The sequence below is a fragment of the Mustela putorius genome, unplaced genomic scaffold, assembly GCF_011764305.1.
Source record: "Mustela putorius furo isolate JIRA1106 unplaced genomic scaffold, ASM1176430v1.1 tig00000430_pilon_pilon_pilon, whole genome shotgun sequence".
Classification (NCBI taxonomy): Eukaryota; Metazoa; Chordata; class Mammalia; order Carnivora; family Mustelidae; genus Mustela; species Mustela putorius.
Window position 1 is genome coordinate 23,076,094 of NW_025421377.1, and position 27,096 is coordinate 23,103,189.

The following is a 27,096-nucleotide window of genomic DNA, read 5'->3' on the forward strand; positions in this document are numbered from 1 at the left end:
AATTAGTAAGAGTTCTCTAACACTTCTGGTGCAAAAGTAGTCAAGGTGTCAGGTTCAAAGACTGAAATCCCTAGTCAGAAGAGAGACACGTCATCCCTGCTAGAGAAAGGGGGACCAACATCGAAGGTCCCCTAGCACCAGGAAAGGGATTCTGAGCGTGATCTGGCGGTTCGTGCTTGAGCCGCACACAGCGGGACCAAGGGAGCTACACAGCCGGCGCCCACTCCCTGGGAACTGGGTGCCGTCTTGTCCAGAGAAGGACCAGAGGGGGCGAATCCCGCCAGCCTGCCCGACTAGCCCCTCTACAGCTTTGACGGCCTATTTCGTAGATCAAATCTGAGCCCTTCTTGCGTTTGGAAAAGGAGATGTCCCCGGAACCTGGGGGGTTCCCGCCTCTCCCGGGGAAGAGGGGCGCTCAGCAGGGTCCAGAAAAGAGGTCAGGTCAGCCCTCAACTCTGAAAAAAATCAACACTGGAATCAAGTTTAGACCCTGATCCCTCTTCCCACCAAGTGGAAAACGCGAGCAACAGGATCTGAGCGTGGTTTGAAAATACACCAGAGCCGGCTCGGACACCCCCTCCGGGATCCGAGACCGCCGTCGCTTCGGGCGCGCGGAATACGCCCAACGACATCGAGAGACAGTACGTAGAGATAAAGGATCGTTCAGCAAATTTGCCCCCTCACTGTCCTTAATTCCCCCGAAATTGATAACTATAGAGGGAGAACTCTCGCCCTAACGCAGTGCCGCAGCCCTTGTCCGGGGCGCCGAGATCCTCTCCCTCCCCGCGCCCCGGGACCGCTGGGCGCCCACGGTGCCCCCTGCGGGCGGCAGCGGCACGCGACGGCCACTCCCGCCCCCTCTGGGGATTCCGGAGGGAGGAGAAGGTCCCCGACTCGCGGGGACACGCGGGAGGCCGGGCCGGCGGGTGGCCGGGCGGGTCCCCCTCCACCGCGGGGCGGGGCCGCCACGGCCTTTCCGACCCCGGAGCGACCTGCGCTGCCGGGAATTTCCCCGGCCCCGGGCTCGCTCACCTCCCCGCGCCGACCGGGCATAAAAGCGGTTCTCGCGGCTCCGGGAGCCACAGAGCCCGCTCGGCCCGCGCCCGCTCCCGCTCCGCAGCGCCCGCACCGCCGCGCCGACTCTCCGAGCTGAGCCCCATGGCCCGCGCCGCCGCCGCCCCCCGCGCCCCCCGCGCCCTCCGGCTCCTCGGCGCCGCGCTGCTGCTGCTGCTGCTGCTCCCCGCCGGCCGCCGCGCCTCAGGTGACACTCGGGGCCGCGGCCCCCGGGCGGGGCGGGGGCGGGGGGCGCCCACCCGGGACGGCGCGCTCACCCCGTGCGCTCTCCCCGCAGGGGCGCCCGTGGCCGCCGAGCTGCGCTGCCAGTGCCTGCAGACCGTGCAGGGGATTCACCTCAAGAATATCCAGAACGTCGTGGTGACGCCCCCGGGACCCCACTGTGAGCAGACGGAAGTCATGTAAGTGGCCCCCCGCGCCGCTGAGCCCCGGCCGCCCCCCTGCCCCGCTGCCCCCGCCCGGCCGCCCGGCCGCAGCCCCGCCGACGCGGACTCTGCCTTCTCTCCGCAGAGCCACTCTCAAGAATGGGCAGGAGGTTTGTCTCAACCCCGAAGCCCCCCTGGTCAAGAGACTCATCAACAAGATGCTGAACAAGTGAGTTGTGCCTTTTACTCACACGTGGGACGAGACCCATAGGTCACCACTCCTGCAAGTGACCCCGGCAGTTTTTTATCAAGGATTTAGCTGAAGGACTGAAAATCGTTATTGTTTCACAGTGGGATTTGCTAGTAAGATCATTCATTTGCTCTAGTGCCAGAAGGATATTTCCAGTGCCTTCAGTCCCCATGCAAATGAGTGTGGGTACACCTGCTTTCATTAAATTCTGATTGGTGTTAGTTATATTAAAAAGTTTCCACCTGTTGAAAAACCCAGGCCTATTCCTCCCCCCCCCCCCCCAGTTCCTTCTAGGCTTCACATCTGAAAAGCAGAACTCTTGGCTTTTCTGCACCATGGGCCCTAAAGCTTAGAGGTCAAGAGCAGACACTTTGTAGTGACCCTGCTCTGGGAACAAATCTGGATTCTACCATCTATTAGCCACGTGACTCAAGGACAATTACTATTGTCCTTTCCGTCCATTCTGAGCCACGTGACTCAAGGACAATTGCTATTATTACGATGATGATGATGATGATGATGATGATGATGATGATGATGCTCTAAAGCTTCAGTTAGGCCCCACAGGCCCCCACCTGCGTTCCTAAATAAAAGCATCCAAGAACTTAGAGGTCTCTGCTGCACAGCGTAGGGAATAATAGCCTTTGGATGCTAGGCTGGGGAGACGAGATTTAGAAAACTCTGGAACCTCAGGGTCAGGACAGGAAAAGAGGGCTGTGCTGGTGGTATCTTCCCTTAGCAGCTACAAAGGATGACATTTCTCTCGTTATTGGGCAGCTCCAACCGACCAGAGGAAGGAGAAAGCTGATTGGTGGCTAGACCCGGATCAGGCCCCGCCCTAACAGGAATCCAAGAGGGAAGGTGGAATCATCAGCTCCCAGTTACCAGCTCCACCTGAACTGGGCTTAATATGTTTGAGCATCTCTAGGAGAGTTCTCCTATTTATTTATTTATTGGTTGGTTGGTTTATAAAGATTTCCATGTTAATATTTTACACATAAAATAATTAGGATGTAATTGAATCTATTTGTGTACTGTACCGCTATTTTTATCTATTTTATGTTAAACCCAATTTAGCTCGACCTGGATTCTTATTTAATTTGAGGGTAAAAGACTTGCAAATATTCTCCAATCATTAAATTAATACTTCTGGTGGGCCCACGGAATGCCAGTCACTGTGACGGAGGCTGGGGAGAGAGGGGGATCCGAGCAAAGAGACGGCGAGTTCATTGTCAATTTGGGGAATATATGTGTACATCTACTTTTGTAATTGTTTAAAAGAATGTCAGCTATTTATTGAAATAATTTCACAGTATGTGGTCAACATTTCTCATGTTGAAGCTTTAGGAACTACAATGTTCTAAATATCCTTTGGACATTTTATGTCTTTCTTGTAAGGCATAATGCCTTGTTTAGTCTTAATTATACATTGTTTTTCTATGTCTTCTAACAGAGAAGTTCAAATATTTATTGCTGTTTTTGCAAAAGAACTTGAAAATAAAGTATCTCAAAGTAAAAAAAAAAAAATGCTTGTTTCATTTAGTGGGAAAAGGCTATTTTTACTGGATAAGCTAATGATTTACACCAATATTTCTCAACCTTCTAAAAAAAATTTTCCTCCTGGGCATTTAATATGCTACATTGAGTAAAGGAAATAATTTAGGCTTAACTTTATCTGATGGTAGATATCACTCACCTTGAGTTTCCTATACCCAAGAATGGGCTTTTTCAAAATGCGGGTTTCCCTTTGCCCCTCAGTGTGAGAGTTACTGGTATATATTACCGGTTTTTGTTGTTGTTGTTGTTGTCTTCGTTATTTAGAGAGACAGTGAGACAGCAAGAGAGCAAACAGGAGCAGGGGGAGAGGGAGAAGCAGGCTTCCTGCTAAGAAGCAAGCCTGAGGCCATGGTCTCAAAGCTTTATTTGAAGACACTGGGATCATGACCTGAGCTAAAGGTAGATGCTTATCCACTGAGCCACCCAGGTGCCCCTATTGCTGTTTTGTTTTGTTTTAATAAGGCGCTCCTTTCTACTCTACTACCTAATCTTCTCTCCTCAAAAACATTTACATTCTTGTAGCACTCTTAATAAGGACCCTTATTTCATTGCTTTTGCTAAATGATTTTTCAATTATTGACAAGTTAGTGAAACTGGCTGTGAAATGGTGATAAAGTGGATTTTTTCCTTCAAAATTCAAATAATTTGTGTCACCCATAGAAGCACAAAGAGTGAATGGTTGAGTACTTCACCTATGAAAAGATCTAACTGACTTTGGGGTTCAATTTTCTAACTTTCATTTATAAGTAACACCACTGAGTTTAATGTTATTCCAATTCTTTATACCAATTTGTCAAGTAGAACAATTTTGAGATTTGAGTCCCTTGGTTCCCATCTGTCTTAGTGCGTTTTTATGGAACCTAATAGATTGTCTAACCTGAGAAAGTTTTCTGGTCTTGGTATTCAAAACTGTCCCCTGGAAGATACCAAAACTCCAGTATTCCAAGACAAAAAGGAAATTTTTTTTAAGATTTTATTTATTTATTTGACAGAGAGAAAATCACAAGTAGACGGAGAGGCAGGCAGAGAGAGAGGAAGGGAAGCAGGCTCCCTGCTGAGCAGAGAGCCCGATGCGGGACTCGATCCCAGGACCCCGAGATCATGACCTGAGCCGAAGGCAGCGGCTTAACCCACTGAGCCACCCAGGCGCCCCAAAAAGGAAATGTATATGTAAAGAGAAGAATGATCCCTATAATCTGAAACCACACTCCAGACCTGAAAAGGAAGGATATTTGTGGATGTGCAGAGTGTGCTTGTCCCTGAGTAGAGACTTATTCCGGAAATGGTGAGCCTTACTTCAGCAGAGGCAAGAAGACAGGGCTTGGTCCCCTCAACATGTGAGATCAGGTTCTAGTTTGCCAAGCAGCTGGGTAAATAAGGATTTTAAGTAGCAAGAAACAACCTCTGTGAGCTTTTTCTCTTTGAGGTTAAAAATGGCAACCTCTTTATAACTCCAATGTTCTTAGTTATCAATGAGATCAGAAGGAAGAAAATTTGTGAATGGTGCAGAAGTAAATAAATGTCAACCATTCTAGGGGGCTCTACCAATGCTAGCCTTCCCTAATCCCAAGTGAAGGGACATTGGAAACTATTTATAAGGGGAACCCCCGAAGGCTTCAATAAAGCCCTCACTCCTAAGACTAGCCCTTATATTCAAACATTGGCTTGAGCTTGTCGTACTGGCCACTGAGCTCTTTCTTGTCAATAAGGAACATGCAGCATGGAAAAGAGAAAAGAGATATTCTCTTCCTATGGTGGTTAAGGACATAGTTTTCAAAGAATCAGATAGACTTTGGATAAATCCCAGCTGTATCGCTTGACCATGTGCTCTTGGGTACATTTCTTGACTTTACCCAGCCTTGTTTCCCCTATAATAGAATGGAGATAATAACATAATACAATTTCCGAAGTTATTTTAGGGACTAAACATGATTGGTGGCTCCAGAAATCTGCCATTGGTCCTCAGGCCAGTTCCATGAACATCATCTTAATGTCTGTCCTGGGTCAAGAGGATATGTGCTATGCTTTTCACACCATACTGCCCTGAGACTTTGCAGGTACAAGGCAGTCTCCCATTGAGGGTGTTACGGTAGGAAATGGGACAAAAGGGTGTGTGAGGTGGTGGTCATGAAGTGAAGTAGGGAAAGGATATGGGGTGATACGGCATAGTTTCCAAAGGTCATCAGCAGAAAACAGCAGTGACAACATTGACTCAAGTTTCTTGAACAATGTTGCCTAAGGAGGTAAACCCAGAAAGAAGGAAATATGGCTGATCCTACTATGTCATTATGAGTCCTTCTTTTGAATGCTATTGAGATATCCTCTCAGGACTTCCAGACATGACTGGAAAGACAGTGGGGGATGGTGAGGTAGCACACCTCAGTAGTACAATGGCCAATCCAGAATAACAGGTGATCTGTTTCTCTTTGTTTTTTCTGACTACCCCCACAAATAATGAGAGGAAGATCTTATCCTACCTTCACCGTTGATGCCCCACTCCATATTTCCTTCACATACCAATGACTTCCACAGTTGCAATGGGCAGCATCTGTTCTTGCTGACAGCTTCCCAACTCAAGCTCCCCTATCCTTCTGTTCCACTTCCTGAGGGTTCTCTCCATTTGGGTTTGGGGAGGCGGGAATGAGGGGGGAGAGTTTGCTTAGCTCAAAGACAAAATGGCCCCTGATATTTATTTATTTGTTTGTTTGTTTATTTATTTATTTATTTTTAAGATGGCCTCTGATTTACTGCCTTCAGAGGCCAGTCTCATTGAGGTGCAGGACTTACTGGATGAATATTCTATTCTCCAGTCCCTTGACTGGACAATTCCAGAAGTTACAGTGTAAGTGTGTGTGTATGCATGCATGTGTGTTTGTGTGTGTGTGTATGTTTTATGAGGATTTCTTTCTATCTTGCTACTTAAATTTATCTCCTCAAAAACATTTACATTCTTATAGCTACCTTGACAAGGACTCTTCATTTCATTGCTTTGCTAAATGATTTATTTATAAATATATTTATTTTATATATCCTCTCTTCATTATGTTCACATTTTCTCTTAAATACTTCTTTCTCTTAAATCCTTAAATCCTTCTCTTAAATCCTTGAGCATATTGAGTGCCAGGGTGACTCAGTTGGTTAAGCATCCAACTCTTGATTTCAATCTCAAGGTCATGGGATTCAGTCCCTGTTGGGCTCTGCACTCAGTGAAGAGTCAGTTTGAGATTCTCTCTCCCTTTCCCGACCCCCCACCAAATGCTCTTTCTCTCTTTCTGTAAAATAAATAAATAAATCTTTAAAAAAAATCCTTGAGCATGTTTATAATGGCTAGTTTAAAATCCTTGTCTACTAATTCTATCATTCTGTCATTTTTATTTCTATTGACTGAACTCCATCCCCCGCCCCCCATCCCATTACAGATCATGGTTTTCAACCTGGCATGTGTAGCATTTTTTATTGGATGCAGGAAGTTTTGAATCTTATGTTGTTGCATGTCAAGATTTTTTTTTTTCCTTTAGAATCTTGGCTTCTGTTTTGGCAGACTGTTAAGTTACCTGAGAATTGGCTTGATCTTTGGTAGGCTTGTTTGGAAGCTTGATGAGGATGATCTAGAGAGAGTTCTCTACAAAATCATGCCCCTTCTGTGTCTCTGCTGAATGCCCTGAGTACTTACAACATCCCTCCACTCTAACAAGTCCAACCTCAAATATCTCCCCACTCCATGTGGTCAAAGAGTGGCTCAGCTCACAGATTTCTGGCCACTCTCTGCCTGACCATATACATGAGACTTAGTGTTGATCAGAGAGACCCAATGGAACCTCAGTGCAGATTTACAGAGCTCTAGCTTCCTCCATGGATCTCTCCTTTCTACAACCCTACTCCATAACTTGTAGTCATCTCAGTTTCCCTGAATTCAAATCTCTGTCTCCTCAACTCAGCAAAGGATTGCTGAGTTCTGCTTGGGATCTCCCTCCCTGTGCAATTTGCTCCAGCAAAAAACCCAGGGGGATCATGAACCTGATCTCCTTTGTTTTCCTTTCTCAGGGATCCTAGTCTTCTGCTGCTCGTTATTCCAATGTCTAAATGCCGTTGTTCAGTGTCTTCTATCGAGTTTTCTAATTGTTTATGGCAGGAGGTGAGGACTGTTCCCTTTGATTTTAATATGGCTGGAAATGAAAGTCTCAGTGAGACAATTCTGAGGAACATTTTACAAGATTTCTCAGAGTTCCATAGCAAGATTAATCTCTAGTTACTTATAGTGGTAGCACATTTATTACATGGATTTTATTAGTGTTTTTCTCTTCCCTACCTCCCATTCCCCCATTCCCTCACTTGCTCTTCTATGATTCTTCCCAAGCTAAACTATGACACACAAGTCTCAGTATCAGTATCTGCTTTCAGGGGAACTTGGTCACTTGGATTCCCCGGAAGTTCGATCTCACTGCTAGGACTTGTGTACAACTGTTTTATTAGGGCGTATAATACCAGAGGACCAGGAAAGAGGAAAATGTGAAGTGGGACAAGGAAAATGTCAAAACTGGAAAGTTGGATCCATAAGGCCCTAAAATGGATCTGTGGAGAAAACAGTCTACCAAACCCACATTCAGAACCTTATTTTCCCCTGTGAAGAGGATGGTGTGCATATTAACATTCTGTCCTCAAAATTAAAATTGATAATTGTTTTCTTTTTAAAGTGAGAATTAGTTGGGATTGTTTCTTTGGCTTTCAGTAGTTCCCTGGAGGGAGGACGAACACATAATTTGGAAAGGAATAGACAAGTCACGTACTAAAACTGGAAACTTTTTTTTTTTTTTTTTTTTTTAAGCAGCCAAGCAGGAGATTAATTCAAAACCTGAGAGATCACACAAAAAATCAATTCTCTCATTTTACAGATGGCACTGCAGAAGCTCAGAGACCACCAAGAAATTACCAAATGTCACAGAACTGTCTTATTTCAAAATGGACTAGGACTTAGCTTTCTGATATTCAGTACAGGACTGAATTTAATCAAATTTCATTAATTAAATTAAATTTAATGAATTTTTATTAATTAGATCATTATCAAATTAAATTTCTTTACCCCTGGGGCAAATAATACATTACATGTTAATAAAAAAATTTTTTAAATGTTAAAAAAAAAATTAAATTTCTTTAGTTTTGGTTCTAGGGTTGGCTTTCTAAAATTTGTAGAACCAGTCTCAGATTACTAATTAATAAGTAGTAGTCCATCCATACCACAGCTTATGTGGGGTGTTCTAAAGGAAATACGATGAATATTGTAGCCAAACAATCTGAAGTAAAAGCCACATTGTGTGATCTGCAAAGTTACTCTCTGTTATCTATCACCTCCCTGAAATGTAGTGGCTTAAAGCAACAACCATTTTATCCTGGTTCATGATCCTGTAGGTCATCAGTCTGGCCTAAATGGTTCTTCTGATTGTCTCTGCAGTCATCTGTGCCTTGAGCAGCACTGCTGGCTCGCTTCTCTGGTCCTTGGTGCTGGCTGTTGGCAGGGCTTCATGTCTCTGGTAGATGAGCTCTGTCTTCTTATAATGGCAGCAGCTTTCCAGGAGGGCAGGATTAGAAGCTCCTAAGTGTCTCATGTTTTCTTTCCATTTTATTTTTTTATTCAAATATAATTAACATAGGGTGTTATATTAGTTTTGGATATACAATAAAGTCATAAAGTGATTCAAAAATTCTATACATTCCTTAATGCTCATCGAAAGTGTACTTTTTTTTTTTTTTAAAGTAGGCTCCACATCTAGCATGGAGCCCAACACGAGGCTTGAACTTTATCCTGAGATCAAGAACCAAGCTGAGATCAAGAGTCGAATGCTTAACTGACTGAGCCACCCCAGTGTGCCATGATAAGTGTACTCTTAATCTCCATTATCTATTTTGCCCTTCCCCCCACCCACATTCCCTCAAGTGTACTGGCATTTTTGCTTCGAAATATTCATATCACTTCTACCACATTCTACTGCCCAAAGCAGTATCAGCGTAGGGTCAAGAGGTTTGGGAAATGAATTCCACATTTGAAGTGAGGAGCTGTTCAAAATTTGTAGCTCTTTTTAATTTTTCATAATTATTTAATCTCTCCGGGATATTCGATTTTCTCATCTGTAAGATAGAAACGTCTCTGGTAAAGTTTCCAGATAATGTCATAGAGTTATGCTGACACAAAGCAGAACTCGATAAATGGTTGTTACTACCATTACATTATGTTGTTGTATTTCTGTTAAGGTGGGTAAATATTTTGAAGAAAGAAACATAAGATTATGGTTAAAATGGATTTTTTTTCTTGGTGACTTGCACGTATATATAAGTGTCAGGTTTGTGGGAAAATTTAACTAATGAAATAGATGTCTATAAAACTTAAGCTGACAATCTGAATATTTTAAACAATCTAGGTCCAACTGTACATTAATTCTGCTCCATATCTGGCAGAGATTTTAATAGGTCTAGAATGAGAGACCCACATTTGATAAGGAAGTTCCCCGGATCTTTTATCACTCTCTTTAACAAACTTCTTAACAGCCATGATGTCTTAAGCCTGTTTTTGAAATTTTGGAAAGCTAAATTATTTTGAATCTTTCAATAGTTTATTATCTTTGTATTATCTTATCTTGTTCTCATCATAATATCTAGGTATAGCATTTCACTTGGTGATAGAAAATGAAACTCAAAGAAATTAAGATTGCATCTCAATGGTTTTTCTAACTGATGTGCAGTTTTTTGGTTTCTATAAAAGCCAATATCTGATCAGTCCATTGAATGCTGTCAAGATAGTAAAACTTAGCTGATTTTGAGATTGGAATCACTTTTTTCTCTTCCTTAACCGTGCCAAGATCCTTGTCTTGGTCTGTCCAGGCTGTTGTTACAAAATACCATGGACTTGTGGCTTATAAACAACAGAAATTTATTTCTCACAATTCTGGAAACTGGAAATCTGAGTTCAAGGTGCCAACATGGGTTAAGCAAGGGCCTCTTTTGGGTCCCAGACTCGTCCTGTCTCACCTGGCAGAAGGGACAGGGGGAGTTTGGGTCTCTTTCACAAGGTCACTCATCTCATTCATGAGGATTTCATCCTCGTGCCTTAATTACCACACCTTCTAACACCACCACCTTGGGGCTTAGGATTCAAACACACAAATTCTAAGGAGAAGCCAACATTCAGACATAGCAAACCTTTGTGAACCTGTGCTCTGGTGCATATCTCTGTCTAGAATATTTGCCAGTCTTTTGCTGTGATGAACTTCCTTTCTTCTGGAACAACTCCAGGGTGACTTCTCCAGTGAATTCTCCCAGCTGCCCCACCCTCCCCTCCAAGTCCCCCTTCTGCCTGAGAGGGCCTCAGGTTTACATCAGACTAATAGTAGTTTCCTCTACCTACATGTTTGTCTCCAAACAGGCTGTGAATTCCTCAAGAACAGAAACTCAATTTTTATTCCTTGAGTGTTTAATGGCCAGCAAAGGTCTTGGCAGGTAACAGATGTTCAATTATAACTGCCAAAAGAAAAGACCTTTTTATTTAAGTTTGCTTTACCTTCAGACTATATCAGCCCTTAAAGAAGTACTGATTCTTCAGTTAAATGCTATTATGAGTTGAACTGTGTGCCCCACAGCTACTCCTCAAATTCATAGGTTAAAGTCCGAACCCCCAGTACTTGTTGTGAGGTAAGGTCTTTATAGAGGTCACCAAACTAAAGTGAGATCATTAGATCCTCACTCAACATGACTGGTGTCCTTACAATAAGGGGAAATTTGGAGGCAGACGAGCACACAGGGAGAACACTGTGTGAAGATGAAAACAACCATCTATAAGCCAAAGAGGAAGGCTTGGAGCAGCTCCTTCTTTCCCTGCTCCCAGTAAGAACCAACTCTACCAACACCATGACTGTGGGCTTCTAGTCTCCAGAATCTTCAGAACTCCAAGACAATTTTTTGTTGTTGTTTAAGCCACCCAGTCTGTGGTTCATTGTTATAACAGCATGAGGAGAGCAATGCCAATGCCTTGATACTTGATTTGTTAATGCAAATAAAAAAAATGTGGCCACTATGAAATAATAATTAAGGTCATTTATAAAATTGTTTAAGGAAAAAGTTCATGGTTCACTGTTGCTTATTATAGCTTCAAGCCCATTAAAACTGCTGCCTTCAAACCACAAGTAAACTGTAATTTGCTCTTTTTGACAGGATAAGGGTTATCGTAGCCCTAACTTCGGTTCCTTTGTAGGTTACTTAGAGGTGTAGTTGGAGCTTGGCATTCTATTAACACCTTGAGTGGGATTATGCAAATAGGAACAAACGCTAAAAGCAAATACTTGTGGAGGAAAACACATTTTAATTACCTACTTTGTACAAACATGACCTTTAGAAAGTGTATAGACATTTCTGACTCCATTCTGTAAGCTACTATTAACTAACTGGCACTGAACTCTTCAGGATTATGCAGTTTCCCTCCCCAGGAAATAATAGGTTCATTTCTCCTTTCAATAAATTCATATCCTGACCCTAACCCTCAGCCCTCCTCCAACTAAAACAACACTTGAAAAACAAACCCCATTTCCTTATCAGCTTGTGACAAGCACACTACTTTAGAAGCTGCTCCTTTCATTCCTTAGTGGGAAGAGAGTGCATGAACAACAAATAATTTTCAGAGATACAGAAGACACATAAAAGAGGGCTGCTGTGTTGATTCCACCATTCAGACCAAGGTCAAGACTGACCACAGACCTGGCTGCCAAGAGCCCACAGACACTCCTCCTGCTGTCTGTCCTTGGCCTGAGCATCTTTGGTAAAGCAGCTATAGCTTTTATAGTCTCCTTTGCAAAATTTAGAAAAGATTCCAGATCTAATGTAGCAAATGTAGAAGCTGTAAGATTAAAACCTAAACAGAACGTATGTTTACAGTGTGGAGTGTCAAAGAATTTCTTATTAAATTAATTTAAAAATTTTTAACTTCCTAGAAAATGGTTAACTGTAAGGGTCTGTGCTTGTCTTACTAAAGACAACAGCAGGAGCATTACTGCAAATAGGTGTAGGGTATTTATTCTAATGATGGTAGGCAGATGGGAATCACCGCTTTCAATAGAAAGATAGAATTCACCTAAAATATTTATGTTCCCAACTTTTCATAGGAGGAAATAAAGTTGATTTTGCCACAAAATAAGTTATTTTATTGACCAGGCATAATTTGAAACAATGAATTATTGGTCTAGTGTACTTAACCATTCCTCAAACATAATAGATGCTCCTTAAATGTGTACTGATCTTAAATAGAGCAGATGATTAGATTTGTATGATTATCTCTCTAAATAACCCGATTGGTACTTATTTTGTGAATTGAGGCTCCTGCTGCATTGATAAATAAAGGATAAGCGTTGGGGGATAAGGCAGGATAAGTTGTGGGGGAGAATGGAAGCCACTAGTACTGGGCTTCTCAAAGCTGATGACATTTGCATTAAAAGTGTGCTAGATGGGGGATGCCTGGGTGGCTCAGTTGGTTAAGCAGCTTCAGCTCAGATCATGATCCCGGCGTCCTGGGATCGAGTCCCACATCCGGCTCCTTGCTCCGCAGGGAGCCTGCTTCTCCCTCTGACTCTGCCTGCCTCTCTGTCTGCCTGTGCTCGCTCTCTCTCTCTGACAAATAAATAAATAAAATCTTTAAAAAAAAAAAAGTGTGCTAGATGGAGAGTACAGGAGACCAGGGCTCTGAACATTATTCATGTACATCAGGGGAAGATCATTGTCCAGTGTTTGTGTTCTCCTTTCTGAAAACATCATGTACCCTTTCCAGAAAGAAAAGGCACTCGAATGGGAACATGATTAGGATATGAAGACTTTTGAGTGGCCTTTGATGTCAATGAACATGTACAACAAGCAAAGATACATGGTCTTCAGTAAGAATACATGGGTGAACCTTGATTGCCTAGAGAGCTCTCTATTAGGTCCTTGGGTAACACAATAAATCCAGTATGGCCTAATGGCTTTCTAAGCTAACTTGACAGCTTTTCTGAACCATCAGCCTACAAATATAGCACTTAGTGGCTGTGGGGAACACTTCTGCATTTTACGGAAACTTTTTAAAATTTGGAACTGTATAATGCATACTGTTTCAGTTCATTGCTAAGTAACAAGTCAACCACAACTTAGTTGCATAAAATAAACCCATTTGTCATCTCAACAATACTACTGTAAATCTGTAGTCCAATGGCTTGACTAAGGTTCTTTGCTTAGAGTTTCATAAGACTTAAATTAGGGTTGTCAGCGGGGTTGAAGTCTCCTCTGGAGGCTCTAGGGGGAAACCACTTCTAAGATTATTTGTGTTGATGGCTGAATTCAGTTCTTTGCAGTTGTAGCATTGAGGTACTCATATTCTTTCTGGCCATTGGTTGATGGTCACCTACAGCTCCTAGAGGCTACCCTCAGTTCCTTCCACATAGCTCCTTCTGTATCAGCAGCTGAGAATCTGCCCCACACTGAACCAGTCTCAGGCTTCAAATCTCTCTTTCTCTTTTGCTACCAGCCAGAGATAACTCTCTGCTTTTAGGACCCATGTGATTACATTGGGCCCACCTGAATCACCTTTATTTGGATTAATGTATGTAACTCATCAGTAACCTTAACTGTATCTGCAAATCCCTTTGCCTCGGTCCTGTGACATAATCATGGAGTATCTCATCACATTCCTGGAGACCAGGGAGGAAAACTTGGTGGTTCTTCTTAGTATTCTGCCTAACAAGTATACAAAAGAGTATATGAATATATACACATACAGTTTAAAGATCAGTAATAAAACAAACATCCATTCACTTGGCACGCAGGCCAAAATCTGGAACATAATTAGTACCTCAGAGGCCTGCACATGCAAAACACCTATTATGGGCTGAATCGTATCCTCTCTAAATATTTATGTTGAAGTTCTAACACCCAAAAGCTCGGAGGGTGATCATAATTGGAGACAGGACCTTTAAAGAAGTACTTAAAGTTATATGAGGTCACAAGCCTGGGCCCTAATCCAATGTGACTGGTGTCCTTAAAGAGGGAAAGACACCAGAAAAGCATACACATAAGGACACAGCAGGGAGATGGCCATCTGCAAGCTCAGGTGAGAGGTCTTAGAAGAAACCAAACCTGCCAATACCTTGACCTTGAACTTCTAGCCTTTATAGGGAGGTAGTAGGTTTCTGTTTTTAGGCTCCCCTGTTTGTGGTACATGTTATGGCAGACCTAGCAAACTAATCAAACTAATACATTCCCCCATCATATACCCGCCCCAAACTAAGAAATAACTACTATTTGAGCTGTGGTTTCTTGCTTTTTAAAAATAGTTTTACCATCTATGTTTGAAATCTAAAACAATTACAATTTTGCCTGTGTTGTGAATTGAATGTGTGTCCCTGCTCCCCAATTCATATGTCGAAATCCTAAGCCCCAGTGTTACCACATTAGGAGGTGGGGCTTATGGGAGGTGGTTAGATCATGAGGGTGGGGCCCTTATCACTTATCAATGGGATTAGTTCCCTTGAGAAAGAGACCATAGAGGGGCGCCTGGGTGGCTCAGTGGGTTAAGCCTCTGCCTTTGGCTAAAGTTGTAATCCCAGGGTCCTGGGATCAAGCCCCACATCAGGCTCTCTGCTCAGCAGCAAGCCTGCTTTTGCCTCTCTGCCTACTTGTGATTTCTCTCTCTCTCAAATAAAAAATAAATAAAAATTTTTAAAAAAGAGTAGTAAAAAAAAAAAAAAAGAAAGAAAAGAGAGAGACCATGGAGAGCTCCCTAACCTTCCAACATGTGACCACAGAGTTAGAAAGGGGCCTTCAATGAGCCAGGAAGTAGGTTGTCCCCAGACACCAGATCTGTGGCACTTTGATCATGGACTTCCCAATCTCCAGAAATAATGTTTGTTGTTTAAACCCCCATCGATGGGGGTTTCTGTTGTGTTTTTTTGCTTGTTTGTTTGTTTGTTTATAGCAGCCCAAATGAACTAAGACAGCCTGCTTTTTTAAAATTTAAATTCAAGTTAGTTAACATATAGCATATTATTAGTTTCTGAGTAGAGCTCAATGATTCATCAGTTGCATATAATACCCAGTGCTCAGCACATCAAGGGCCTTCCTTAATGTCCATCACTCAATTTTTCCATCCCCCCATCCCCTTCCTCTCAATCAACCTTCAGTTTGTTCCCTAGAGTTAAGAGCCTCTAATGGTTTACTGCTCTCTATAAGACAGCCTGCTTTTGAACTTCAGGATGCCATGCTGAATATAATCTTCTGTGACTTGCTTCTCTTATCCAACATTTTATTCTGCAGTACATGCACTCTGATATCTGTGGCTGTAGTTTATTCAATTCAAATGACATTTAACATCCCATCATAGGAATACTAAATCAATAAATATCAAATTTGTTTATCCAGATCTCTATTGGTGCATATCTGGGTTCTTTCCAGATTTGTGCTATTATCAACATTCGCTATATAAGATTCATGTATATAAGAGTTTCTCTAGGAATTACTTGCCGGGTTTAAGGTTTGCACACCTTTGACCTTACGAGATTATGCCACACTGTATTAATGTATTAAGATACCATAGAACATTCCATCCTACATAAAACCATCTGCTGCTCCACATATTGGCCAATATCTGGTGGTGGTAACATGATGGGTTTAAAATGGTATCTTTTAATTGTTCTTTTCATTTTCATTTTTCCATATTAATGAGGCTGAATATTTTTTCACATGTTTATAAGCATCTGTGTTCTTCCTTTAGTGAAATTTCTGTTCCTTTCTTTGGTTCTTTTCCTACTTGGATACTATCTTTTCCCTATTGGCTCATAGGTATTCTTTATATATTCTGGATATTGATCTCTCAATATATATATATATATATATATATATATATATGTAATATGCACATGTTATATAATATATATATTATATGTAAATATAGATTTACAGATAGCAAAGCCCATTTTACAATTTGTGGCTCAGATTTTCCTTCTTTCTAGTGTGTCAATTAGCATAAGTTTGCGGATTTAATATACTGAGTTAGGCGATATGCTTTTTTTTTTCTTCTGATTAGCACATTCGGTGTCTTGTTTCAAAAAACTTTCTCCCACAGACTTCACAGAAATATTTTATATTGGCTTTTATATGGTATTCTAAAGTTTTTACAGTTTTTTCTTTTGTATTTAAGACCTTAACCCAAGTACAGCTGATTTTGTATGCAATGTGATGGAATTATACAATTTTATTTTATTTTTCTATACAGTTCATCAATTATTCCAGCACTGCTACTTGTATCATAAACTGAGTACCCCCAATGTGCAAGGATATTTCTGACTTCTCTATTCTGTCCCATAAATCAAATTGTCTATACTTGTACACCATCTTCATTAACATTTTATTCTAATTTCTTGACATCAAGAAAGGAAAATTCTCCCATTGTCTTCAGAGCAGATTTTCTTAGATTTCTGCTTGCTCTTCCATATAAGTAAAAGAAGCAGCTTGCAAATTTGTACTAATTTAACTATAATTTTGATCGAATTTCTTTGATATTTTAGATTGGTTTGTGAATTATTAACATCTTTATAGTTCTGAGTTATTTCAAGACTATAAAATAGCTCTCAATTTATCAAGGGCTTCTCTAATTTTTTTTTAAGATTTTATTTATTTATTTGACAGACAGAAATCACAAGCAGGCAGAGAGGCAGGCAGAGAGAGAAGGGGAAGCAGGCTCTCCGCTGAACAGAGAGCCCGATATGGGGCTCGATTCCAGGACCCTGGGATCATGACCTGAGCTTAAGACGGAGGCTTTAATCCATTCGCACCCAGGCATGCCTTCTTTAATGTTTTTAAACAAAGTTTCATAATTTCCCCCAAAATTCCATGTCTTTTTATTACTTAAAAAAAAAAAACACACATTTCTAGTTACTTTATATTTTTTGATGTTTCCCTTCCATGTCCTTTTTATTAGTAAAAAAAAAAAAAGCACATTTCAAGTCACTTTATATTTTTGGATGTTATTATAAAGAATAGCTTTATAAAATTTTATGTTCTACTCATTATTAGGATTTAAACATAAAATTTTAAGTTGACTTTGTGACTGTCAGTTCCTTACTTGGGTGGTCCCGTCATCTGGCAATAATGTCCATTTAGATTCCTTCTTTGGAATTTTATGCCTTTTATCTCTCTAGCTTTGTGGAGATGGCAGGCCCTCTAATCTTCTTTCTGCACACAGAGGAAACACTTTCAAGTTTCCACTATAATGCTTGCTGTTTTGTGGCTATCTTTGTATTGGTAATTTGTTCAAGGGTTATTATTACATTATTAACATTATCATTTTTTTAAAGATTTTATTTATTTATTTGACAGAGAGAAATCACAAGTAGTCAGAGAGGCAGGCAGAGAGAGAGGAAGAGAAGCAGGCTCCCCGCCAAGCAGAGAGCCCGATGCAGGACTTGATCCCAGGACCCTGAGATCATGACCTGAGCTGAAGGCAGCGGCTTAACCCACTGAGCCACCCAGGCGCCCTATCATTATCATTTTTATTATGATCTGGTCTTCATGTAATGAACTTCAAAGAGGTAGAGATTTGTGGTTCTGTGAAGTACAGTTGAAAACTAAAGAAACAATTTAAACTACAGAATTACTTTAAATAAGCAATTTATGTTCTCCTTCCCTCTCCCTATAATAAATGAGGTTTCACTGAGGTCCTAAAAGCTAACACAATTAGCACAGGTATGATGATAAAGAATGTATAGGAAGTGGTTGATAACTCTCAGATTGGAAGATATTACATTTATCTAGATTTTCCAGAGTCTACCACCTGTGTAGCATAAACCCCAAAAATGCTAAACCTGTGTAATAGAAGTCCAAATAAGAAAAAAATTATTTTAGTTGATTTTTAAAATTCCATGATGTACACTGGTATGACTGATAGTCATATTCCAATAATATGATTAATGTAGTTTGAGAAATAAATCCATATGTTCATTTTAAGCATAAAATTTTATGTTGCTGAAATTTTAATCAATAAACTTAAAGCATTATTGAATTACATACCATTATCATTTAAGCAAATGCTCCTTTTTTTTTTTCAGAGTCCCACTGAAAGATGGGGCATTAATTTGTTTGGATCCTGAGGCTGAATGGGTGATGATTGTTATCAAAAAGATTATCAACAGGTAAAATTAATGCCAAGGATTCTTGTATTCATACTCTCTTTTTTCTTTTAATTAAAGATATTTTTGAATGTATAAAAACTCTGCTATATGTTAGAATAAAATTATAATAAGATCCGAATGAGTCTACACCAGAAAATCCAAAAGTGTTGTTCCCAAGACCAGCTAGGAACTTGTTAGAAATCTAAATTCTTAGGCCTTAGCCCAGATTTACTGGATCAGAAATTCTAGGGATGGAGCCCAACAGTCTGTGTTTTAACAAGCATCCCAGATGATTCTGATGCATGACCAAGTCTGAGAACAATTGGTCCATGCATTGTATTTAACATACTATCCGACTGACCTGTGTTATAAACATCCCCAATAAATACAAAAATGATCTAAAAGTCCTAGAAACTGCCTTATGCAGACCAGCTAGCCAGGCATTTGATGAGAGAAATTTTCAGAAAAAATAATTCCCCTTTGAAAAAAATTTATCTCCAGCACAACATTTCTAGAAACTAGACTCCAAATAGAATTTGCAAATTGATGAATGGAGAAGGTACACTGAGTATAGGCAGGTGATAATGGGAGTATATTTGGATTAACTTCTGGAAAAAAAAAATCAAAGTAGGATTTTGTGGGGGATATTTTTAAGACATAGCCGTATATAAGAAGAGAGTGGTGACCAGTCATATGGAAAAATTAAATTTTCTGGGATTTTTAGTTAAAAAATCAACAGGAAAACAAATTAAGGGTATGTGGAGCTATGACATAGCTAACTAAAGCAAAAGTAATGGATCACCTTGGCAGTTGAGTGGTATAATGTGGTGGGAATAACCTGGGTTTGCGAATCCTATAGCTATGGCTTAGTGTTCCAGATCCACAGCTAAAAGTTATGCCATTTTGGTTAATTCACTTAACATTGGGATTTACATGATTTCATTTGTTCTTACTTTGCTCTGTCATGGAAGAATTAGAGATAAAGTAGTTAGTTATGGCTGTTATTAATTTTCAGCTGACCAAATACATAGGCTTTTATCTTTATTTGTCAAGGTCTTTTCTTTTTTCTTGCAAGGCACCACACATGGGTAATCCTGCATATCTGTATAGTTACATGTGGCTCTGATTGTATTGTGGTACTTTTTTTTTTTTTTTTTTTGTAGTGCTCTTAACTGATGGCCACACAGGGAAAGTCACATCCTATGGGTGTCGAGAGCCCTTGGTATCATGGTGAGCTTGGACATCCTCTAGAATTTTCTTTGAGACTAGCACTAATTGGGGCACCTGGGTGACTCAGATGGTTAAACATCTGTCTTCGGCTCAGGTCATGATCCGAGGATCCTGGGATCTAGCCCCACATGGGGCTCTCGGCTCAGCAGGGAGTCTGCTTCTCCCTCTCCCTCTACTACTCCCACTGTTTGTGCTCTCTCGCTCTCTCTGTCAAGTAATCTTTTTTTTTTAATAAAATAACACCAACTTATGTTAATTTATGACTACAATGAACTGCCTCCTTTGCTCATTCTAACAACCTAAATATTGTTTTCAGGCAGGTGATTGACTACTTGTGTGGGAATAATGGAAGGAGAAGTAATGAAATTTCTATTATGTTGGGAGAATAAGCTCCCAAATCCATATAGTGGGTGAGATGTTTCCTTCTTATGCTCAATATACCATAACAGAGTCTACCTGTTCCATGTTGTACCCAACCACTTAACTTCCCTTGGTTCCCCTTGCCCTGCCTCCTTCCCCTGCACCTGACCTAACATACAAAGGAACTAAGATTTGAGGAATGGTCTTTGTATATCACCTCCTTCAGGAGGCCTTCCCATACATACCTCTCCAGTCTGGGTTATTGGCTCCACATCTATATAAACTGTCAAAACTACATTTACTTCTCATTTTATCTCATTTCACAGGGGAAGCTTTTAAATCAACACAAATAACTAACTTGCCAAAGATTATAAAACCAGATAGTGGCAGAGAAAAGGTGGGATGCCAGGAATCGTGATTTTTATCCTCCATTACTCTTATCTCCATTACTTTTGCTTTAGTTAGCAGAACCGGCTCCACCCTGGTTACACCCAGACTACAGGATGCTGAGACATAAAACCTCTAGAAAGAGACCCTCTGTGGGTTTCTGGGTGAGGTGCATTTCTTCCCCATGACACAGTAACTCAAGGCGCTTAAGACATCCTCTTGGCTACTCCCTCCAGCAATACCAGCCTTTCCCCACTGGATCGTCAAATGCTATCATCTTGGTCTGGACTGATGATACCTGCTTCCGCATTTTCTTCTTGGTGCCAACAAAAATATATTGTTTTAATTTAGCCAAACCTCCTTCCAGAACCTCAAGCTTTCCACAGTTTCCCTGAAATAGCCTTCTAACTAGTATCCATGACTATTCCTATTCCAATCAGTCTGATTGACCACAAAGTGACTGTTCTAAAACATGAATATCAGCATTTAAGAAGAATCCCTCATCTATGAGGCAGGCCAATCATTCAGAACAACCATTAATCAGAGCCTTCCTGAAAATTATCCATCGTTCTTAAGATTTGCCTCAAAATACATTGGATGGACCCAATTCTGACCCATTTTTCCTGGAGTCATTCAAATTTTGATAACCCTGGGCCAAATATGGGTCAAAAAGGACCCATATTTCTACTGTCACTTCATTTTATTTAATTTTCTATTTTTTACCCATGGGCCGAAGTTTACATCAGCAAATAGGTAAAAGTGTTAGAGCTATTGAAAGAAAACATGGATGGTAAAAATGTAAATGGTGTAAGGGATTATATCCTTTTTTTTAAAGGAAAAAAATAAATTTTCCCCCCACCCTAAATCCTGAGTTGTCTGGTTTCCATCCCTAGGAGTGATAATAATTTTTTAAAATTTTATTGCATGTAAATTATGCTAATGACTTTATTTTATTTTATTTTATTTTATTTTTTATAAATTTATTTATTTATTTTCAGGAAAACAGTATTCATTATTTTTGCACCACACCCAGTGCTCCATGCAATCCGTGCCCTCCATAATACCCACCACCCGGTACCCCAACCTCCCACCCCCCCGCCCCTTCAAACCCCTCAGATTGTTTTTCGGAGTCCATAGTCTCTCATGGTTCACCTAGTGATAATAATTTTTACCAGCTCTGGTGGGTATATATTCCCAGAAATGTTCTCTAGATGAACCAGTATATTTGATGACATGAATGAGAGCATTGTCTCATTCCAGTACATTTATTTACTTATTTACTTGCTCAGGATGGGGAGTGGTGATAGAATATTTTATTGCAGGTATGTACCATTGTTCAGTTTACCTGTCGATTCTGATGGACACTTAGGTCTTTTTTTTTTTTTTAAGATTTTATTTATTTATGAGACAGAGAGTGCACCAGAGAAAGCGAGCATGAGCAGAGGTAGGAGCAGATGGAGAGGCAGAAGCAGGCTCCCCACCGAGCACAAAGCCCAGTGGCGAGGGGTGCTCCGGAATCATGGACCTGAGCCTAACGCACTTAACCGACTGAGCCACCTAGATGCCCCCATTTAGGTCTTCTCAGACTCTATTTTATGTGAGAAATAATCCCTTAGTGAATATTTATATATTCATTTTTTGTGTATTCAAGTTATGCAAGTACACTTGTAGTATAAATTTATAGAATAGGAACATCTGAATCAAAGGGCCCATGCATTTCACATTTTACTAACATTGCCCAAACAGTTCCAAAGAATTGGCACTCATTTAAACTCCCTCTATGAGACTATGAAAACAAAAGGCACTGGTGATAGTACTTTGTCCTACTTTTCGATCTTTGCCAAACTGATTGGTAAAAACTACCATCCCATTGTTTGAGTCTGTATTTCTCAAATAATGAGTAATGTTGGGCTTCCTTTCTTTTCTTTTTTGCAGCCATTTATATTTTGCTCTCTAGGAAATTTTTCTCCTTATTATTGGTCTTATCATTTATTTGTAAGCTACATGTACACATTAAGAAAATAAATATTTTTCTGGAAATAAACCCCAAAATGTTTATTTTTTATTTTCCATTTGTGTTTTCATTTTATTTTGGCTTTCCCTCATGGAAAAACATATTACTTTAGTGTAGTTAGTTCACTAAATTTGTTTTTAATGGCTTGTGTTTTGCCACCGCAGCACTTCTCTGTCTTGAAACTCAGTTTGTTCAAATTGAGAGGTTTGAACCAACACTCTCCAAGATAAATATTCTAAATTAGGAAAATAGGCTTCCTAATGAGTGGGTCACATACATCACATAAGAATAATAACTTTTATTTAAAAAATCTTTTCAATCTAGAATACTTAAAAGTAGGTCATGTCTTAAATTGAATTGCTACATTACAGCAATGTCATCTTTTGGAAAGAACAAAGGTAAGTTTAAGCTTTAAACATAGAAATGTGTGTGTGTGTTGATGGACACACTCAGCACAGAAATATATGTGCATGTACATGTATAAATATTCAATAAAACTATATATGTAGTATTTTTATATTGAATGTATGTACATAAACATTTTGTATATTATACAAAAATACTATATATACTTATATACAAAATATACTAATATTTACTTGCATACAAAAATTATATATACATATATTTTTTTACTGAAAAAGAAATTTAACCACATTACAACATATTTTGGATAATCGATGAGAAAGTTATTACTCAAGTCCCCCTATATCAATGTAATCACTGCCATTATTTTAATACATCTCCTTTCAGTCTGTTTTCTCATGTGTGTATAGTTATAAATATAATGGCTAAGTCATCTTTAAGAGACTCCATAAAGGACACTTCTGTTAGATCTAAGAAACACCAGCAGAAAGAAATTAGAGGTATAGTGACTTAGAAGCAGAATTTAAGGGGAGGTGTTCATAAGAAGTTGGGTGAACCGGCATCCCATCCTTGCCCACACCCCGAATCAGGGAGCAGAGAGATGCAGGATCCCTCATGTAAGAACAGCTGGAGAACTAAGCCACATGTCCATAAAAAGGCAGCATGTGTAGCCTGCTATAAAATAGTGCATAGCCGGTATGTTAATTTCTGTGTTGCTTTCTTATGAACTGTCAACTACTCCTTCAAAATATAGGTCAAATGTCACTTTCTTCCCTTAGTTTTTACCACTAACCAAGTAGTTAAAAGCCATATCCTCTATGTGCCCACAGAATTATTTGTGTACTTCTCAAACCTCCTCTTGCTGTGTGTTCACATTTTAAATTTCTCTTCTAATTATGAGTTCCTTCTGGGTTAAGGACCATTCCTTATTACATGTTACATGGTACTTGAGATATAAGATACTTAAATGTCTCATGAATATATAAATTTGCAGAGCAGAAAAAAAAAAAATAGTGCATAGCCAGCCAGTCATCCAAGGAAGAACCACAAACAGTACCAATTAAATTAGAAAAAAAATCACCCTGTATCCTTCAACACTTGTTCTGACCTTGGAAAATGCAGAAGCAGTACAAAATGAGTAGGGAAGGAGAGAAAGAATTTCAAAGTAGAGAAGTAGAAAAGAACAGACCCTGGTGATCTCATCCAGTCTTATGACTACACATCATCTCTGTGTCAATGATTCCCAGGCTTCAGGCTCCACACTTGAACCCTCCCTGAACTCCAGACTTGTGCATCTTCCTACGGAACATGACCACTTCAGACTCCAACAGCCATTTCACAGTTACTAGATCCAAAATGGAACTCTTGGTCATCCCCAACAATCTGGTCTACCTGCAAGTCTCTGTTATAGTGGATGGCAACTTTACCTTCCCAATGGTCCAGACCAAAAAACTAGGGGTTTTCTTGATTTGTTTTAACTTACATGTTAGAAATTATTTTGGTCAGAAAATCCTATTGAATCCACCTGAAAAGTATATCTAGACCTTGACCATTTTTTACCATCTCAGCTACTACCACCTTAGTTTGAGCCAGCCTTCTGTCTCACCCGGGGATGCTGTCATGTCCAAATTGACTTTTGTTCTATACTTGCCACCCTCACATTCCCCGTCTGTTTCAAAACAGTAGCCACAGCAGCGTTTTTAAAACATGGATCGGGAGGGAGACAAACCACAAGAGACTCTAAATCTCAGGAAACAAACTGAGGCCTGCTGGGGAGTGGAGGGGTAGGGTTAGAGTTGCTGGGTTATGGACATTGGGGAGGGTATGTGATATGGTGAGTGCTGTGAGTTGTGCAAGACTGATGATTCACAGACCTGTGCCCCTGGGACAAATATTACGTTGCATATTAATAAAACAAAACTTAGATCAGATAGTGTAATTCTTTTATTCAAAACTTTCATTTCGATCACTTCCCATCTCACTCACAGCAAAGTCCTAGTTCTTGGAATAGCCAACAAAGCCTCCCCTACACCTCACCCCCTGGTTCAGTCTGCTTGAGCTTCTATAACAAAACATAGACTAGGCGGCTTAAACAATAAGCATGTCTTCTCACCCTTCAGGAGGCTGGAGCATAGGCCAGCATGGTCAGCTTCTGGTGAGAACTCTTTCTGGCTTATAGACAAACACCTTCACACTGTGTGCTCACATGGCAGAGAGAAAGAGAAAGAGAGAGAAAATGAGCTGTCTGATGTCTCTTCTTATAAAGACCCTAATCCTTTTGGATCAGGGTGCTACCCTTATGTCTTCATTTAACCCTAATTACTTCCGTAAAGATCTTATTTCCAAATACACATTGAAGGTTACAAGATTATGTCTTCAGCATTGAGCATTGAGAAGATACATTCCAAATACACATTGAAGGTTACGTCTTCAACATTTGAGCATTGAAAAGATACATTCAGTTCATAATACCATCACTCGCAATAGGACCTCACTTCTACCACGTCTCCTTGCTCCTCTCTTCCTGCACATTGACCTGCTTAATGAGCCTTGAACAACTCATACATATGCCTGCCTTAGCATGCATATATATATTATGCATGCATATATAATATATATAATGCTAATATTAATTACATATATATTATGCTAATTTCTCTGCTTGGAATATGTTATTTCCAGATATCCCTGTGGATAACTTTCTCACTTCTTCAAATCTTTGTTCAAATATCAGCTTCTCAATTAAGCCCACCCCAATCAACTTATTTATAATTGCTACCTACCCTCACCAACACCCTTGGGCCTCCTTATCCTGCTGTCTCTTTTGCTGTTGCATCAAACCTTCTAAGACCCATTACAAGATGCTGGTCAAATCATGACAACTCAGAAAGGTGGAGCAGGGCAGTGAGAGCCTGGTTAGCTTTCTCTTCTGGTCAGAGTGGCTGCTATTGCCCTGGGGACGGGGTGGGGAGTGGGTTTTAGAGAGGAGGCCACACAGAAGCTAAGACTAAAGGCAACTGGGAGCTTGATAAAGTAGGTGTTTAGTAGTGAATGGGCAAAAACTAAATAAACCTTAGCTCACCCGGAAATGAATGCAATAGTAGAAACTCGAGCATTATGATAGAGCAATGAGGCAGAAAATTTAGGGGCAGGTGGAGAATTAAGCGGAAGAAATGAGGGAAAATTTGGCCTTACTCTATATTTGGGCAGAGAATTCTGGCTGACTGGAGGATTATATTTCATGAAGGTAAGTCCCCGGCCTGTTAGTTTAAAGAATGGAATGTCACCTCATCCGACTTTGCTATTGCTAAGTTCTCTCTTTTATGTGGGCATTGTTTTAATAAATATATCCTAAATATCTACCCTTTAACAACTATGAAAAGACTTGTTTCTAATCTTGCTGGTGGATAAATGAAGGGGTGCTCTATTGAATCCAACGGGGATCTAGAAAATGACCAGCTTTCTCCACATGTAAGAGGTAAGCACTATTCAAACCATGGTCGTCCCAAGGCAAGTCAAGTTTGCTCTCTGACTCCATTTCTTCTCCATCCCTTATCGTACACTCAAAATGGGTGACTGTCAACACTCTACACCATTATTTCTTACATTTAGGGATTCTGTTTTCAGGTGAGTATTTGCAATGTTGTCATGTTTCTGGGAAAAACTCCTCTTCCATCTGTTAGGTAGCTAGTCAAGTCAAGGCCAAGCTGGAATTTCAAGTCTGTGAGTCTAGTTGTATGGCCATTAAGCTGACAATTTTCACCTTGCATTAATTGATTATGGATATCTTTTTTTTGGTGGTAGAAGGGGACGGCCGAGAAGGAGAGAAGGAGGGAAGATAGAAAACAAAGCCAGCAGAGAAGATTAATGTCCTCTGTCTCTTGCTTGAGATGTTGTTGAGGACCTCAGTGGAGAGAGGTGAGGGAGCCAGAAAACAGCCTGAGAGAGCTGGGAAGACTCAGTACAAACAACACCTAATGAGCTCATCTCTCTATTATTAAAGAAAAAAAAAATAAAAGACTATATTTACCTCTATTGACATGATTTTTTTTTAAAGATTTTATTTATTTATTTGTCATAGAGAGAGAAGCGAGAGCAAGCACAGGCAGACAGAGTGGCAGGCAGAGGCAGAGGGAGAAGCAGGCTCCCTGCCAAGCAAGGAGCCCGATGTGGGACTCGATCCCAGGACGCTGGGATCATGACCTGAGCCGAAGGCAGCCGCTTAACCAACTGAGCCACCCAGGCATCCCTATTGACATGATTAACTTAGACAATGACAATTTTGTTGTATGGCAGAATTTTTTGTAACAAATAAAAAAAAATGGC

General features: G+C 40.4%; 1 protein-coding gene across 3 annotated transcripts; it reads left to right on the forward strand.

Moving 5' to 3' along the window:
- Positions 1 to 735: 735 nt before the first annotated feature.
- Positions 736 to 26,770, forward strand: LOC106007219 (growth-regulated protein homolog gamma). Of its 3 annotated transcripts, none has more exons than XM_045079864.1 (5): positions 736 to 1,261; positions 1,352 to 1,475; positions 1,585 to 1,668; positions 18,351 to 18,434; positions 26,575 to 26,770. In XM_045079864.1, exons 1-5 carry the CDS (start codon positions 1,159 to 1,161, stop codon positions 26,636 to 26,638), a joined length of 459 nt encoding a protein of 152 aa, XP_044935799.1. In that variant the 5' UTR covers positions 736 to 1,158; the 3' UTR covers positions 26,639 to 26,770. The 3 variants fall into 3 exon arrangements, with proteins under 3 accessions (XP_044935799.1, XP_044935797.1, XP_044935798.1); XM_045079862.1 differs by lacking the exon at positions 26,575 to 26,770 and adding an exon at positions 19,577 to 19,753 and having other exon boundaries at positions 1,032 to 1,261; XM_045079863.1 differs by lacking the exons at positions 18,351 to 18,434; positions 26,575 to 26,770 and adding an exon at positions 2,467 to 2,711 and having other exon boundaries at positions 1,038 to 1,261.
- The last annotated feature ends 326 nt before the right edge of the window (positions 26,771 to 27,096 follow it).